The sequence below is a fragment of the Pagrus pagrus genome (genome assembly GCF_965226575.1).
Source record: "Pagrus pagrus genome assembly, chromosome: 24".
Lineage (NCBI taxonomy): Eukaryota > Metazoa > Chordata > Actinopteri > Spariformes > Sparidae > Pagrus > Pagrus pagrus.
Window position 1 is genome coordinate 6,686,751 of NC_140206.1, and position 16,362 is coordinate 6,703,112.

At 42.8% G+C, this 16,362-nt stretch overlaps 2 protein-coding genes across 5 annotated transcripts in view; one reads left to right on the top strand and one right to left on the bottom strand.

The window, feature by feature from the left end:
- The window catches only part of ect2l (epithelial cell transforming 2 like), a 75,310-nt gene that overhangs the window by 3,501 nt on the left and 55,447 nt on the right, over positions 1-16,362 (top strand). For 2 of the 3 annotated variants that reach the window (XM_084346793.1, XM_084346792.1), the window contains exons 8-21: positions 19-147; positions 235-327; positions 774-980; positions 1,077-1,180; positions 1,265-1,408; positions 1,491-1,577; positions 2,007-2,116; positions 2,232-2,379; positions 2,490-2,563; positions 2,657-2,813; positions 2,904-2,969; positions 3,057-3,145; positions 3,358-3,530; positions 3,611-3,769. In XM_084346793.1, coding sequence (XP_084202919.1) covers positions 19-147; positions 235-327; positions 774-980; positions 1,077-1,180; positions 1,265-1,408; positions 1,491-1,577; positions 2,007-2,116; positions 2,232-2,379; positions 2,490-2,563; positions 2,657-2,813; positions 2,904-2,969; positions 3,057-3,145; positions 3,358-3,530; positions 3,611-3,744 — 1,715 coding nt within the window. In that variant the 3' untranslated portion in view covers positions 3,745-3,769. Of the gene's footprint in view, positions 1-18; positions 148-234; positions 328-773; positions 981-1,076; positions 1,181-1,264; positions 1,409-1,490; positions 1,578-2,006; positions 2,117-2,231; positions 2,380-2,489; positions 2,564-2,656; positions 2,814-2,903; positions 2,970-3,056; positions 3,146-3,357; positions 3,531-3,610; positions 4,663-16,362 lie in introns of those variants that run through there. The other variant, XM_084346791.1, reaches the window with a different exon arrangement.
- Positions 4,652-16,362, bottom strand: part of filip1l (filamin A interacting protein 1-like) — a 78,915-nt gene continuing 67,204 nt past the window's right edge. For both annotated transcript variants that reach the window (XM_084346788.1, XM_084346789.1), the window contains 2 exons: positions 11,149-13,984; positions 4,652-4,848 (listed from right to left, as the gene is read on the bottom strand). In XM_084346788.1, the coding sequence (XP_084202914.1) occupies positions 4,663-4,848; positions 11,149-13,984 (3,022 nt within the window). In that variant the 3' untranslated portion in view covers positions 4,652-4,662. The remainder of the gene's footprint in view (positions 4,849-11,148; positions 13,985-16,362) is intronic.

Sequence of the window (16,362 nt, forward strand, 5' to 3'; positions counted from 1 at the left end):
TTGTTTTACCTTTCACAGGCAGTAGCTTTTCAGAAAAGACTCTACTGACCCCCGACTGTAGAGACTTCTGGGAAAAACTGTGTGGCTGGGTCGCGCCGACTGAGGAGGGAGGAGGGATCGACATCTTCTCCCCGCTGGCTGCATCTGGTCAGTAGACACAGATGTTAGGACACACAAAAATACTGGTATCTGTATTCCTGTCGCTGTTTCTCATCCCGTCTCTCTCGTTCTCAGCGTCTGGGGTGGCTCTCATCCAGACCCTCTCTACTCTGACTGGTCTGGAGGTTCGGGCGCCAACGGGTCTTGCCACCGGAAGTTTCCAGAACAGTGAGTCAGCTGTGCGCAAGACTGACTCAGCTGAGAAATTTCAACTAAAAATGTTTCCCAGCTGAGAAATATCATGCTCTTTGAGACCTGACGCCACACCACTAATACCACTAACACCTCCAAAAAGTATAGACGCCAGCAGGCGCCTGGTGTGATTCTTGGCTTTCTTGAAATACTTTATCTTGACTTGCAACAATTAATCTGCTAGTCATCAACTGTTCAATTCATTGCTAAATATTTCGCTAATGAAAAAAAGTACAATTCTCTTATTTCAGCTTCTTCAATGTGAATAGTTAACTGAATATATTTGTTTTTTGACGGTAACCACTGGTGTCCCCAGATAAACCGGAATCTTTCTTATGTTTTCAGCTTCAGGTTAATCACTAGCCTAAGTGTAAATGTATTATGTTAGAGCCACAATAAATATGTCTTTGTCTCTTCCTGAGTCCTGAGTGAGTGGTCTGACAGCAGCGTGGGCACCAGACTCTCGGACCAGCAGCCAGCATCCCCGGCGCTGCAGTATGTGTGCGAGAGCGTCCTGCAGGGCTGGTGCACACAGGCCCAGTGGATGGAGGAGGCTCTGGAGGAGCTGAGGAGCCGCCTGGGGCCACAGCTACAGCGGGTCAGCCTCCAGGCCAGGGGCCGAGCTCTGGGTGGGTGACGCAGCTTCACCAACGGCAGGTTTAAACAACAACCTGCATACTTTGTGTACTATAAACTTTGAGAGGAATCTGTTCATGTGTTTATAGGACATTTACTGTGGGAGGAAATCTGCCTCGAGGAGCTTTGCGTGTCCAAAGATCTGAATGAGGCTCTGACGGAGGGACTCGCAGCTCTCACCAGACAGGAGGAGGTGGGATTTACTGTAAAAATAAAACACAAGCACATCAGAAAACTGAGATGATCCGAACTTAATGATGTTCCCTTTCACCTTCAGACCAGACCTCTGGAGTTTCTTGCCGTCTTCCTGACAAGATGGCGTGAGCAGAAGGAGAGAGAGGAGAGTAGTGATGATTTCTCTTTATCACCACATAAATCAGAGAAAGGCCTCAGCCGGAGCCGGATACCTGAGCTGCCACAGGTGTGTGTGCTTTGTCCATGTCAGCCACGGTTGAAGGAGCACACTTCATCTGTAAAACTCATGTCTGTCTTTCTGTTTTTAGACGGTGTTAGACTGGAGAGGTGCTGCTGCCAGAGAGCTGCACCACAGCGAGTGTGTTTATCTGGGCAGACTGGGCGCTGTGATGAAGGTACGGCTTCCATTTTTGAATGATTAGTAGAAAATAAAATTCAGCACAAAAGGATAATTAACTGTCTTTCCATTCTGGAAATTTAGGGACACTTTCACACATTTGGCGAGCCTTAGAGGCTTTTGTTTCAGGTGCAGTCCCACTCTAATCAGACTGTTGTAATCTTGGTGTTTTCAGTTTGAAATGAGCCGTCAGGACTTATGTAACGTTGTGATGTCACAATGATACAGTCAACGCCCTCAGTAATGCGACCAGCAAGGCTGTGGTTGCAACAATGCCAGCTGAGCTGTTTTGGAAACAGTGAATGGTGCCTGCTGAGGCCTGTGAGCACTGACCCGTCAGAGCAGACTGGGCCTTTTCGTTTTCTATCAGACACCCCGAATAACACAGGACCTTTAATCTATACCCGTCCTGCCTTTTGTCCTGAAGGTGTACCAGGAGCCTCTCACAGCGGCCCTGAACTCCAACAGAGCCATCCTGAGCTTCGCTGACATCCACATTGTCCTCAGCCCAGTCACACAGATACTGGAGCTCAACAGGTACACACACACACACACACACACACACACACACATGCAAAATTAGATGATACTGTCTTTTTTGCGTACTTTGTGGACCTGCCGTGATAGAGCTTTGTGCGTGTGTTTGTTGCAGGGTGTTTCAGGCTGATTTACAAGCCAGGCTGCAGCAGTGGGGAGCAGAGCAGTGTGTTGGAGATGTGTTTGTGAAACTGTGCTCCAAACTCAGAGTCTACACCAACTACCTCAACAACTACGCCACCGCCATCCGCACCATCGACAAGGTAAACTCAAACAGTGTGTTCGTTAGGGGGTGACAATCTCGATGATCCAAAACAAAAATAAACCTCTTGGGCATACGATATGTGATCAGATGATGTTGTGTGTGTGTCAGTGCAGAGAGACAAAACCTCGATTTCGGGCTTTCCTGAAGAGCTCAGACAGAACTATAGCGACACACATGCTGAGGTAATAGCACACACACACACACTTGGATCTTTAATCTTTAATGAATCAGACTGTAGTCTTTGCAAACATGTTTTCATGCGTGTGTTTGTGAAGCCTGCAGGAGCTGCTGCTGTGTCCGGTGTGGAGGATACAGGAGTACGTGACTCTGCTTCAGGCTCTGTCTGTGCACACACACCCCGGTCACCCTGACCACACACACCTCTCCTCCGCCCTCAGCACCCTGCTACGATTCAGAGAGTTCATACAGAAGGTGCACAGAGCATTGAGACAGCACCTTGTGTTTCATCTGTCGTGTTTTTGTGTTTAGTGCAGCGAACACAGATGTTTTCTTCTCTTTCAGTCGAAGGGAAACTCAGAGAGAGACAGACAGATGGAGGAGACGCAGCGGATGATCCAAGGCTGCCCGGTAAAAACACACCTCCCCTCTTTCTCTAGTTTCTTTCTCACACTCTCTGAAAGTATTTTAATGTGATTACGGCGTGTGTGTCTGTAGAACCTCAGTGAAGGAAACAGGCAGCTGATCATAACTCAGGATGCCGCTTTGCTCAGGAGCCCCGATGAACAAATCCCAGACTCGCTCAGGTGACAACACAAATTACTCCTGTTGATGTAAAGATATCCAGAAATGTTCCTCCACTTAGTAGATGTATTTTGTTTTTGAATATTTACCAAGATACGTGCTGAAGCGATGAGTTTTTTTTTAATTTTCTTAGAAATAATTTAATCAGAAATCTGCAGTTACTTTACAAACATATGCTTCTGTTTCTAATCGAGTAATTAATTTGCTTCATCAGGACCTATGAGCAGGTGTCTGATGTGGGCCTGTTCCTGTTTAACGACGCTTTGGTGTTGACGAGGCGTAATGTGCACCACACGCCTTTCACGCTGGCTCACCGGAGCGCACACGCTTTCCTGGCCTCCGTGGCTCTCTCCAGCCTGGCCGTCAGAGAGATCACACACACACGCTGTGAGTTTATCGCCAGTTATCTTCAGCGTTCGATCGATAAAGTCTTACAGGAATGTTGATAGTAATGTTTCTCTCTGTAGATGTGAGTCACGCCTTCGTCCTGGAGGGTCCCTGTCGGTCCTGGGTTTGTGCCACAGAGAGAGGCGAGGAGAGGGAGCACTTCCTGTTTGTGCTGCGTTCGGCCATTGACTCTGCTCTGACAGAACATCAGTGACGGCACAGCAGCAAGACAAGAAGAGGTTTGGACACAGCTGTCGGCTGTGATTGTACCATTTAGACCTGGGACCAGTAGCTAGGTGATCGTAGCATCAAGAGTAGCATCGCGTTACCTTACAAAAGTCATATCATGTTCTTGGATATTTTGTTTGTGTTCATCAGTGCACCACTTGTATTTACCAGTTATTTACATGCGTATAATTTTCAACTTCATATTTTAAGGTTATCGTTGATTCACAAATTGTATTAAGGTGTTTATTGTAATCAGTATATACAGAATCAAGGTGTCACTGTGGAGTATAATCAGATCCGAGACATTTCTCTTGTTCCAGGTATAAAAAAGTCTTTATTGATAACCAAAAATAACACAAAAGTCACATTTTAAAGATTATCACTATCAAGGAGCTGCAGTACAACACATCACTTATACACTTATGTACATTATTGCCACTTAATTTAAAAAATATCCAGCTGTCCCATCCCTAGAAATGAAGTCATTCACGATCAATACAAATAAATATTCTTTTTTTCCAAATAACATACTTAATGTTCTAATGTTACTCTTCAGGTTAATTCGTTATTATCACAGTGACATCTTCACACAACTCTGTGACAGAAAATATGAAATGGAACTAGTTTCTAAAATATGTTTTACACCTAATACAGTGTTGACACATTAAACATGATATCGACACACACACATCTGTTGCATTTTGTCTTTTAGAGCACCACAGACGAGAGTTAGGTAACAGAGGTACAGTTATTTTCTTAAAATATTAAAAAAGATTACTGACAGTATGAATTTTACCGTTTTTTTTCTCTTACGGATGATTTTAGACCTTCTGTTTTAATATCTTAAGGATGTTTTTACTGTAAGCTGATCATCTCCTCCAAACGATTAAAAACATAACAAGTATCACAGTCTGCGGTTCATCAGATGTGGGTTGTTGTTGTTGTTGTGCGCTGCAGCCTGATCTTTCCCAGGCGTCTTGCTCTGCAGCCCCACGTTCGCCGCCGTGCCGTTCGTCCCCTTCTGGGAGCAGAAGCCCTTCGGTTTGGGGATTCTGGTCGGTCCCGGTCGTCGGAAACCTTCGAGAGGTATCTGAGGAAAAAGAGATAAACAATGAAGTCTGACAGAGAGTGGCAATACTGGAGGGATAAAGAAAGTGGGAGATACTGTATCACAAGAGGGAGGTTCAGGGTCAGAGGATGATTGAGGCTGTGAAGTTTGGATGCAGTACTGACAACGACCACTAGATGATATCAAATCATGTTTTATGAAAAGCAAATGACCACAGTACCAAACTTTAACTGCACAGCTGCTGCACTTTGTCCCTAAAATACCTCTTTTAGATAAAAAGCAGAACTCGATTTTTAAGGAAACAGTACTTTCATTTAATTTAGTTTCACTCCGTTGTATTCTAATCTGTTATGTTCCTGCATTTGGACCACTATGGAAATACATTACATCCTTTCAACCATGTTGGATGTTCTTACATGTTCACTGAAAATGGTCTGTAGATCGTCAGATGAAATGATTATGGGTCGCAGCCCTGGAGGTGTTTTTATTTGAAATATTAGTGATTGCATTCTTCAAACATTAAGTAGCAACAATAAGTCAATTAATCAAGTGAGTGAGCCATGAATTCATTAAGAAAATGGTCTGAAGATCAATAAATAAAATGATTGTCAGTCACAGTAACTCAATAACGAAATACAATATAGTCATACATTCTTTCATTTAATTATATTTACTCTATTATCTTCCAGCATTTGCACCACTGTTGAAATACATAACTTCCTTTGAACCATGTTGGATGCTCTTACATGTCCGATGCCATATAATATAAAAGGTTAGCTACAAAAATTAAGGTTAAGTTGCAACAATTAGTCCATTAAGCAAGTCAGTGAGTCCAGTCAGCTGTCTTCTTGACAAACCGAGCCTTCAATTAATTGAGAAATGGGTCGCAGCCCTCAAAATGTTCTTATTTAAATATCAGTAATTTCAGTCTTGGAAGTGGAAAAACTTTTCTTTATTGTTGCCCCTGATGATGTCCCAGTTTATCCCATTATTAATAACAGTGTGAGTTTGTTGCTTAGAAACCAGTGTTTTTGCTTTCGCAGCACAGTCTGCAAACAACACAAAAAAGAAAAGAAAAGAAAAGGGGAAGTTTCATGGGAATCAGCCCATTTCTCCGAATCTAAAACGACTCACTGCTCCGCTTACTGTGCAATCACTTTTCAATCAGTGTGTTTACATGTGCTGCGACATGCCAGCAGACTGAGGTGCATCACTTTGGGTGCAGTAGAAACGGTGTCTGATAAGATCTTTACACAACTACGGACAACCTCACAGTCTTTTTAGAAGATTTTCTTTCATATTTGTTATTTTTCTGTTGTATTTATGTCTGCATTTTTAAATCAGCTCTATGAATTATTCATTTAAGAATCATAAGGATCTCCAGACATGTGAACAGTCAGATGTCTGAGTCTCTCTCCTCCTTTTCTAGCTCAAAGCCCGTCTCCTCCAGAGACAGAAATTACTCTGTGGCAATAGTCAGACAGTAATTATTATCTTCAAAGTTATCCAAGAATGTAATTGGCACAGAGGATTCATTTTCAATCATATCGTCCCTTTCTATCAGCACCTGCATTTGCAAAAGGTAATTTGAATTTAGCAAAATGTGCCTCACCCACATTTAAAAGCCTGTTTGAAACAAAAAAGCAATTAGTGACGGGTTCTTCTGTCAAATTTTTTAGTTAATAAGAGTCAGAAACTGAAGCTGCCTCTGACAAAATGTGTCAGCAGCTGAATGAAGCTGAAACTTTCCAGTATTTCCATGAGTTTCATCACTCCCACTCACTGTACTCCCAAGCAACACACTGAACGACTTAAGAGAAGCTCTTGGATATGCTCATGTGTGGCTTGAGGTTTTGAGAATTAACAAAAATCTGCACTGAACTACATCCCTACATATTCATCGGGGGGTATGAGTTTCAGAATAAGTAGAGCCTCGACGGAGGTAATGGGCCAGAAAATCTGTACGGGCTCCACGTCATGGGAGCGCTTGTTGATTTTACATGGAAAAGAGGTCTTAATGTGCGGCTTTGTTCTCTCGTATATCAGCGGTGCAGCAGGAGTTCAGCTAAGTACTTCCTCTGCCCAGGCGCTCCCGCAATACCGGCTGTCTCCACGGCAACCAAACACGAGGTTTGTTTTGGTGTGTGAGTGAGGCGACTTTCACAGCGTCTGCGCTCGCAGCCTTTTGTTTAGAGACCACTCTTAATCGTCCTGCCCCGGTTTTATTGAGCCTGGAGGTCAAGGTGAGCGAATTCCTCGGCGATCGTTATCAGCACAGCGAGGAAATCCGCTCTCTCGCCTGCACCGTGATGCACGGCTTGTCGTTCTGGCAGCCGATCGTTTGAATTGCATCACGCTGTTTGGTGTTGATGTCTTGTTAAATGCTGCTGTTAATCAGGAGCATCAATCTGGGTTGAGACTGATTACAGCCTCGTTCTGCGCCTTGTCAATGAAACGCCCTCGTCTCCCAGCGTGTCACTTGATAGTCATTTTTATCAGTCTGGCAGGGATACGGCTCGCAGATCCGTCTTCCTCGGCTGAACCTCTTTATGAATCAACTAAGTCTAATGTGAGTCAGGGGGTAATTGAGGTCGCAGACAGCGATGGCAGCTGCTGGATGCTTTCTCAAGTAGTCGTCTAATGAATAGCATCTTGTTCAGCCGCTGCATCATTTCATCGCGCCCAGACTGCTTTGGATCCGGTTCCCCCAGCTGCGCTCCTTCACACTCATTCAATTTAATGCTCGATTTAATCATCTCCTCGCTGTCACTCTGGTGTGTGTGTTTGTGTGTGTGTTTGGGTTGGGTTTTGCCACTTTTCTGCAACAGTTGTCTTGATCCATCTAAGTAAGACTGAGGACTTTGTGCACGCTTAGTTTTTCGAAGAAATTGATCAACTCCCTCACAAATTCACTTCTTTAAGACTGTTGCTGCATCTAATTCAAGCGCCTCTGATATTTTCTGTTTGTTCATTTTGGACACGTAAGAGTTTAGGAAAGTTTTCTTGACGACCATTTGAAGAATTTGATTAAAGATTCACATTTAGACTATATTTCACCAGAATTTGCAATTCTGGCTCTCAACTGAGAACTTGGGATGTGGTTTCTTCGTCAGGCTCCAAGATGATGATAGGATGTTATTTAAAAATGCCTCTATAGCAAATCCAACAATAACCAAACTCACTGCAGGGGCCAGGGATCAAACTAGAGCCCGACGGATGCTCAATTTTGGGGCACAACATTTCTGATATCGATATAGGACAGTTTAAGAGTTTGACAGGAAATGGGGAAGACGTCCACAGAGGGCTACAGATTGGAATGAAACTCTGATATTTTACAGTTTAACAATGAACTTTATTGTCCTTAATGACATCAGTGCCCTGAAATAATTAACTTTACTTGGAATTGGATAATTATAAATGACCCAAAGCATCTTTTTCTGCATTATGATCACTAAAAAATGTTTTCATATTGGTAAACCTATAGGCCAATGCACATATAACTGTGTAGGCCAATATTGATAGATAATATCAGCCAACTGATATATCAGTCGGGCTCTAGATCAAACCACATACCTCTTGATTAATGGACAGCACCTCTATCTTTTGAGGGAAAATGGCTACTTCATATTGTGTCACTTATTTCCTGTGAACTTTGCTCACCAGGTGCACAAATTTATGACATTTTATATTAAACATTAAATGCGTTGAAGTTACGTCTTCATGTAGACCATATTTTGCCTACCAGTGCAATATGACTTCACATTTAGCTGGAAGAAAAGAGGGCAAAAAGACGTCTTAGACAATTGGTGGTCACTGGGAAGCATCTCAGGTTTGTCTTTTTAAACCTGGACTGCTGTGAAAGTTTTCCTCAAGTATGACAATTTGTGACAAGTTTAGATCTGGCATTGTTTGCTTATTTGCTGTGTTGGCGTGATGTTGAGCTAAATGAGCGTTCTGGACGAGTATGAAGCAAAGAACTCCAGCTTTTGTTGATAGACTGCACCAACAAGACTTAAACCTGCCAGCGTCTGTAAACAAACACACATAATCCCCACATATACACAGTGCATATCTGTGCACTGCAGCCATGTTTTAAAAAAACAGCTCATCTATCTGAAATATGAAGATAAAGCACAATGAAGTGTTTGAAATGTATGGTTGCTTGTGTGTCTTTCATGTATATGCAGTACATCTTCAGACCTCACAGTGGGCTTATTACATCTTTGATTTGATTTGATTCGGATAAACCAAAAACTACTGCAAGAAAAAGTCAGCTGCTCTTCAATTTTGCTCTTTTGTTTTAACATTAGCTTCGTATTGACATGACATTAATTAAATGCACCGCACCAGATAAAATCACCCCACATCCTCCCCTCTGTATCCTCTCCCTTCCTCCTCCACTCCTGTCTTTCAGTCTCCATCCGCTCATCATCATCATCGTTCTGACCTTCAGTGCTGATTTAATTTAAACGAATCAGACGTATCGTACAGTATGTGGTAATGTTTCCACTGTGGGCACATCAAACCGCATGTAGAGGAATGCATATACATGGAGGAACATTGGTAAGTTGCACCGATGATTCATCTCGTGGGAGAAAGAAAAATAAAACAGACGTTTTGGGTTACTACCCAATGAATATAAATTTAATTGAGACTTTCTGCTAAAAGGCCACTGAGTTTATGTTATCAAAAAATATATTTGTGTTTCTGAGATCCAGACATGTATCAGGTTTCCCAAGGGGCCTTTTTGATTAGTTTCTTGGGGTGCAATATTCGGTGGCAGTGGTCTCGAAAATGGCCACGAAGGCTAGTTTTTCTTTTTGATTTCCAGCACTGAACTAACTCAGCACAGATTTGAGAAACAAACTTTTGAACAAACTTATTTTCTTGCTTTTATTGTTTATTGGTGTGTCCTGGGTGGTATTTGAAGGTTGTCAAGGCGTAAAACCAATTATCTGTTTATTCTTATTATTAAGTCCAAATGTTATTGTCTAACAATGGCGTCAAATCAAATTGTGCAGATTTGACCCCCCTATGTCAGAGTGTCTTGCTCAAGAACAACTCAACAAGTCAAGATAAACTTAAAGTTAAGCCCTAATATAACCACTGTCTGGATCTGGTGCTAATTTAATTTGATATTGAAAACCAAAAAAACACAAATTTATCTTTTAAGTTTCTGTTTTTTTATTCACTTTTTCAAAGAAATCTACATTTGAGTTTGAATCCTTGTGATCTAATCTAGTGAAACCCCCCTTACACTGTCTGTTGAATTCAACCCATAAGATATTTAAAAGTTTTTAAATGTCTTTATCTACTGGAGACAAGAAAACTCTAACTCTTAATCTTGCACTTTTTTTAAATAGATTCACCTCCTCCAGCAGCTTTGCAATATGAAACACCACACTGAGGTTTCAAGCAGAGTTTCCGTTGCATCATTTAAGAGAGTTCACATCATGCTGGTTTTCATTTTCAGTCACTGCTGTGCTCTGGATGTAAGGAGAAACTATGACATCAGCCTATGATTTAAACTAGAGCAAGCAAACACATGTGAGAATCCCAGAGGGTTCTTTCTGTCTTGTGATCTGTATGAGCACAAAGGTTTTTCAGACAACTCGTCCACTTCGGTGTTGTTTAATTAGGTCTAAGAAACAAGTCTTGACAGGCTGCAAATCTGAGATATTGAATAACGATCGTTTGAATACACACTGTGTTAAACAGTCACTGTGCATGCACCAAAAATCAAATCAAACAAGTGATTTCAACCTAATTGCATTTTCCTCAGATTATTTTTAATTTTTTTACAGAATCAAAACATGCTGGATTTAGTGGATAAATGAAAATTGGCAAGCATGGATGACAAACTATAAAACATAACACATCTTTTAGCACACTTTAATTCTCAAAAAAACCAAACAACTTAATCATAATGCAGTAATGTGTAATATGAAGTATAAAAACTGGCATGATACATCAGTGTGAATAGTCTTGACTACATGGCAAATTAGCCACTGAGTACAATACAGTAAGTGCACATAAGTTAAAACCCGGTGTTATGTCAAATGAAATCAAAATCTAGTGCTTTCAAAATGGTATTGTTTTCTCATGCAGGCAAACAATTGTTTCACACAGAACCAAGCAAACCAAAAAGGAAAACATTCAAACCCTGGTTTAAACTCATAAATCAAGTAAAAACACATGTAAATGAATCAGGGTATAGATTTGGGGTCTAGGGGTCTATGGTTGTGGTGGATCTCATGGGCAGGATTCAGGATGGGATGGAGGGTTTTGGCGGTTATCAGGTCAGTCATAGGCATTACTTACTGTAATTTGTGATGGCCTTTGGATTGGGGTGGAGGTGGGCTTAATCATGATGCTACTTGTGATTTTGCTGTTGCCCTTGATAGTAGGAGTACTGCAATTTGCAAGCACCTGAGTCCTTTGCTCCTGGAGTCCAGGCGTGTGGCACGGACTCAGCGTTTGCGTCGGAGTGCTGATGCTCTGAATGAAGGGGCTCCCTAGGTGGATGTGGATTTTGTTGTCCTCTGTGGTGATGACGTTGGGCCCAGAGCTGTTGGACCTCTGGACCTGCCAGTTGGTTTGCCTCTCCGGGGTCACTCGGAAGACGGCGTGCCCTCCGACGACCTCGACTGGCTCCGTGGAGAGGGAGCGGTCAGGGGTGCCTGTTGTGACGGACACAATCTGTATAGGTGACATGGCTCTGTCTGGGGTTACGGAGCCACAAGAGTCTGGAGTCATTGCTCTTGAGTATGTAGACATAGTGAAAGGTGATAGGGCCCTATCTGGTGAGCAAGGTTCATCTGATATTGGAGAACCTTTGGATTTCATCGTTGGGGAAATGGACTTTGCAGTCGGGGATATGGAAGCATTCTGGATGATGGTAATTCTCTGCTTGGGTGGACCTCCACTTGTGGGTATGACGGCAGTGCTGGTGAATGACTGGGTGTTTTCTGTGGTCGGGCTGGTGATCTCTAGCGTTGCTGTGTTATGTCCGTGGTCAGGAGTCACTTTAATGTGCAGAGGCTGCCCAGGACTGTGGGTCAACACAACGTCTCCAGGCTGAACGTGGTTCCCGTTCTGCCGTGGTTGCACTTTCCCGTTCACCTGATGGGTGTTGTCTTTGTTCTTAAGGAACGGGACTCGCGCTCTTTTCATGTTGTTGTTCAGATTGTTGACATTATTGATCAGCGAGGGGCTGCATTTGGTGAGCTGGAGCTCGTTGCTGTAATTTGCATTATCCTCAGGTTCGCTCTCGTCGTACAGCTTCCCGTTCACGACAGCACGTTCCAGTGGTGCCATTGTCTTACAGTTGGGAGACATGAGGTCAAGAGACTCTGTCTGAACTTCCTTGGTGGCAACATGAAGGTCGGAAAAGCGTCTTCCATTCATGCCCGGGCGAAGACTCTTGCTAAAGCGTCTGTATCTCTCAAGCTCTCTTGTGAGTGTCTCCATTTCTCTGGCCAGTTCTTTGTTCCTGACTTCCTGTTGGGTCAGTTTTCTCTGCAGTGTAGAGTGGTCGGTCTTCATACGACAAATGGACTCCTCAGTTCCCATGTACTCATGGATCTTCTCTTTCAGAGCTGCTACCTCTCTGGTCAAGTGACTAGACTTTGCCTCCTCGTCCTTCAAGCGTTTATAAAGGACATGCTCTTGGTTGCACTCTTTCTTTTCAGCCAGTTGGTACTTGGAAAGTTCTTTTCTGGATATTTCCAGCTCCTCCATCAAGACTTTAGCCTTCTCTTGTTCGTTGGTGAATCTTTTCTCCAGTGATTCAAACTCCTCTGTCTTCAAGAGATCGCCCTCTACCACCTTCATGTCCTTTAACTTGCGTCTGAGGCGTTCAACCTCCTGCGTCAAGTCCTTTACTTTGTTGTCTTCTTGTTGGAAGCGGTTAGCAATGGGTGTCTTGATGTGCTCCTCTTTAGCTTTGCTTCTCATGTGTTCCCTTTCTATGTTCTCTAGGGATTGCAACCTCTTCTTCATCATATTGATTTTCGACTCCAAATCATTGCTCTTTTCTTCCTCATTTATCAACTTGGCCTTCAGGTCATCCCTCTCCTTTGTAGCGCTGCACATTTTCTCCTCCAGCTCAGCCTTCGACCTCAGTGCCTTCTTGCTCTCCTCGATCAGCTTCTCTGTGACTGACGTAACTTTATCCTGTTCAGCCTGAAGTTTGCCAGTGCTGTTCTGGACCTTGTTCTCCATTTGCTTCAGCTTCTCCGCCATCGCCTTCCTCTCATCCACAAGCATGACTGTAAGAGTCTTTAACTTGGTTAGATCTTCCTTCAGTGTCAGCTCTGTCTTTCCCAGTTGGCTTTCAGCAGCCTCCAGTTCTCTGACCCTGGCTTTCAAGACTTCCAGCTCACTGGTCAGCACCTTTGACACCGTCCTCTCCTTCTCCAGGTTACTTTTGAGGGAACTGCATTCTTGTTTGCTCTTGCTGAATGCATCCTCTAATTTCTCCAAGTCCATAATTCTGTGGTTCAGTTTATCAACTTCGGCCTTCAGGCTCCGGCTCTGATGCGCCTCTTTCTCCAGTTTCTTATTGAGGTCCCTGCAGTGGTCCTCCATTCTGATCAACTCCTCATCCTTTCCCTCCATTTCAAGTACCCTCTTCCGTAACTCTTCAAGCTCAGACATGAGGCTAGAGTTTCCACACTCGCCACGGCTAATTTTGTCCCTCAGCTCCTGCAGTTCCTCTTCAGCTCTGCGCAGGGTCTTGTTGGTCTCCTCCAGCTCATCAAGCTGCCTGCTGAGAGCTGATAGTTTCTGGCGCAGCTGCCTGTTTTGGGCATCCTCACTGGTCAGTTTGGCCGTCATGCCTTCTTGTTCCTGATGATATCGACCGCTTTGGTCACTCAGCTCAGCCTCCAAGCGAAAGACCTTTTGCTCCTCTTCCTGCAGACGAGCATTAGCTGAGCTCAGCTCCTCCTGGGCTTGTGAAGCACTGGCACTCAGTTCTTGGACCTTGGCTGTTTGTTGTTTCAGCTGTTCAGTGAGACGCTGCTGTTCATCCACAACCATCAACGCAAATGACTTGAGTTTTGTCAGCTCCTCCTTCAGGCTTGTGACCTTTTTATTGTTCTCTTCTTCCTTCCTTTCTTGGTAGGCCTTTTCTTGATCAATTAACAGCTTCAACCTGTAAAACATAAAAACAAAGCAAACATGATCTTCAGGCAATCAATTAGAGTAGAGGCAATTTTTTTCATTATTTCTTTTGCTTAACTTTTAAGTGTATTTTGGAGCAACACTTCAACCTAAATTGTCAGTAAAATGTCAATGTTCAGTAAGAAAGGTGTGAAGGAAACTCTACACCCTCACTGTCATTACCCATTGGACCCACTTCTCCAAGCACTGACACATCATAAACACTGTTATTTTCCCTGCATTTCTGAGCTGGACTAAAGTTTTAATGTCATGGAAAATTTAACACATCATAAAAAGCATTACTTTAACTCTCTTGGGTTTGTAGTCTGAAATACCTGTGGTTACTTTTTTGGGGGGGGTTCCCTTGTTGCCAACTAATTCTCCTATGGTTTGGAAACCTGAGTTACAGCTGGGCCTTGAGTTTAACAATTGGTGCATTTCAAAAAGTTTCCGCAGTATTTGAGGGTGTACCATATGGCCTATTAATGCCTGTGGGAAATAATGGGAAAAGACTGACACACAGCCAAATATTGATATCAACCTTGGAAAATGATCTAATGAGATATGATGAGCAGGTTATAAGAATGTTTCAGTAACACTTTATAATATCCATCAGCGTTCATGGATGCTGACTAAATATCAAAGGATGATGATTGCATCTTTGCACATGGAAGCAAACACACAAACAAATCAGACAAATAAAAGTTATGTGCATTGATTTCAGACGGGATGTAAGCAATATTTAGATTCTTTATTGAATTACTGTTGAAATTTACCTTGAAAGACAACAGCAATCAGTAAAAAAATCAATTAGATGGGATAGAATATGTGATGTTTATATTTCCACAGCTACATCTAGCTCATATTTCTTCCTACCAAGCCCAGGTGGGATACAAAGTACTCAAATGATGTCAAGGTACAAGTTGCAGTGTGTAGTCGGGGTCAGCTCGTCTGGCACATGCATACATCACCAGGCCAAAGTGCCTACATCCCCGGGGGAAGGTATGTTATGACTTCTGTGTGCGCAGCTGCCAGGCATTTCCACACAGATGGCCCACTGGCATGGAACAATCCTTTAATTAAGGGGTTCCTCTACTACCAACCCTCCTCCCCTTCCCAAAACCACCACCACCACCTACCCTCCCCGTTTATTTTTTTCTTATATATTTAAAGGAATTCCCCCTGCTTCCAAAGGCAATTACAGTCCCTCAGAGTTTATACAGAAATCCCCCCACACACACAAACACATACTCTCCGGGATCACTAATTCCACATGTACACTTGGGTTGTGGGCCATGATGTAAGTGTGGTAGGGCGGGGCGCTTCTCAGCAGCGGACTGTGTGTCATTTCTTTCTTCAGTAGCTGCTGAAGGGTGGGAGCGGATAAGTAACGGGACACATGTGAGTGGATGCAATTAGATCCAGACCAAACAACACTCAATAAAATCTCACAAGGATATGCATCAGAATTCATTATTAGTGTGGTTTTCGGGGGATTTGGATATGATTTAGGGCCACGTTTCAAAAAGCAAATACACTATTATTCACTATGAGTTATGCTTTTTATGGAAACTTTGGACATTTTGGACATAATGACAACTAACACATCCTCTGTTAGTTTTACATGTTGTACGTTTACTCAAGAACTACACCTTAGTGCAATTTTGAAGAACTTACACATGATTAATTCCACTTCTACTCCACTACATTTTGAGATTTTACAGCTAGTTTAACAGCTTTTAAAGGGTAAGTCCACCAATCTTTTACATTAATGCGTTCACAGGTCTTGGGGCGCACTGCTGCATATTTGAAAAAAGTAGTATAAAGTCTTTTGTGGCCCCAGAGGAAGCTGCATGTAATCTGATAAACTGCCTCCAGTGTCTGTCCACATTGCGTAATGCCTACATTACCCACCATGCATCTCAGCCACATCACTGGAGACAATTTACCAGATTACGTGCAGCTTCCTCTGGAGCCACAAAAGACTTGATGCTACTTTTTTCACTTGTGCAGTAGTACTCCCCAAGACCTGTCAAACTGGTCGAGTTACCCTTTAAAAGTCTGAATCTGCATTATAACTATTATATAAATCTGTTACAATCTCAAAATGTAGTGCTGTATAAGTATAGTGTGACAGGGAGTTACCTTTTCAGACAAAATACAACCAATGAATGATGATGCACTATTATAAATCCAGCTACCCAGCAGCATATAAAGTTGTTAAAGTTGATCCCATCAGCAGCTTCAACACTAAAGTCCTGCGTACACGTTAATGTACCAATAATTAAAATCCAATAATATGTATTATTTTGAAATAAAAGTTTGAAAGTACTTTTATTATTTTTGGTAATTTAGGTGTTGTCTCATCCT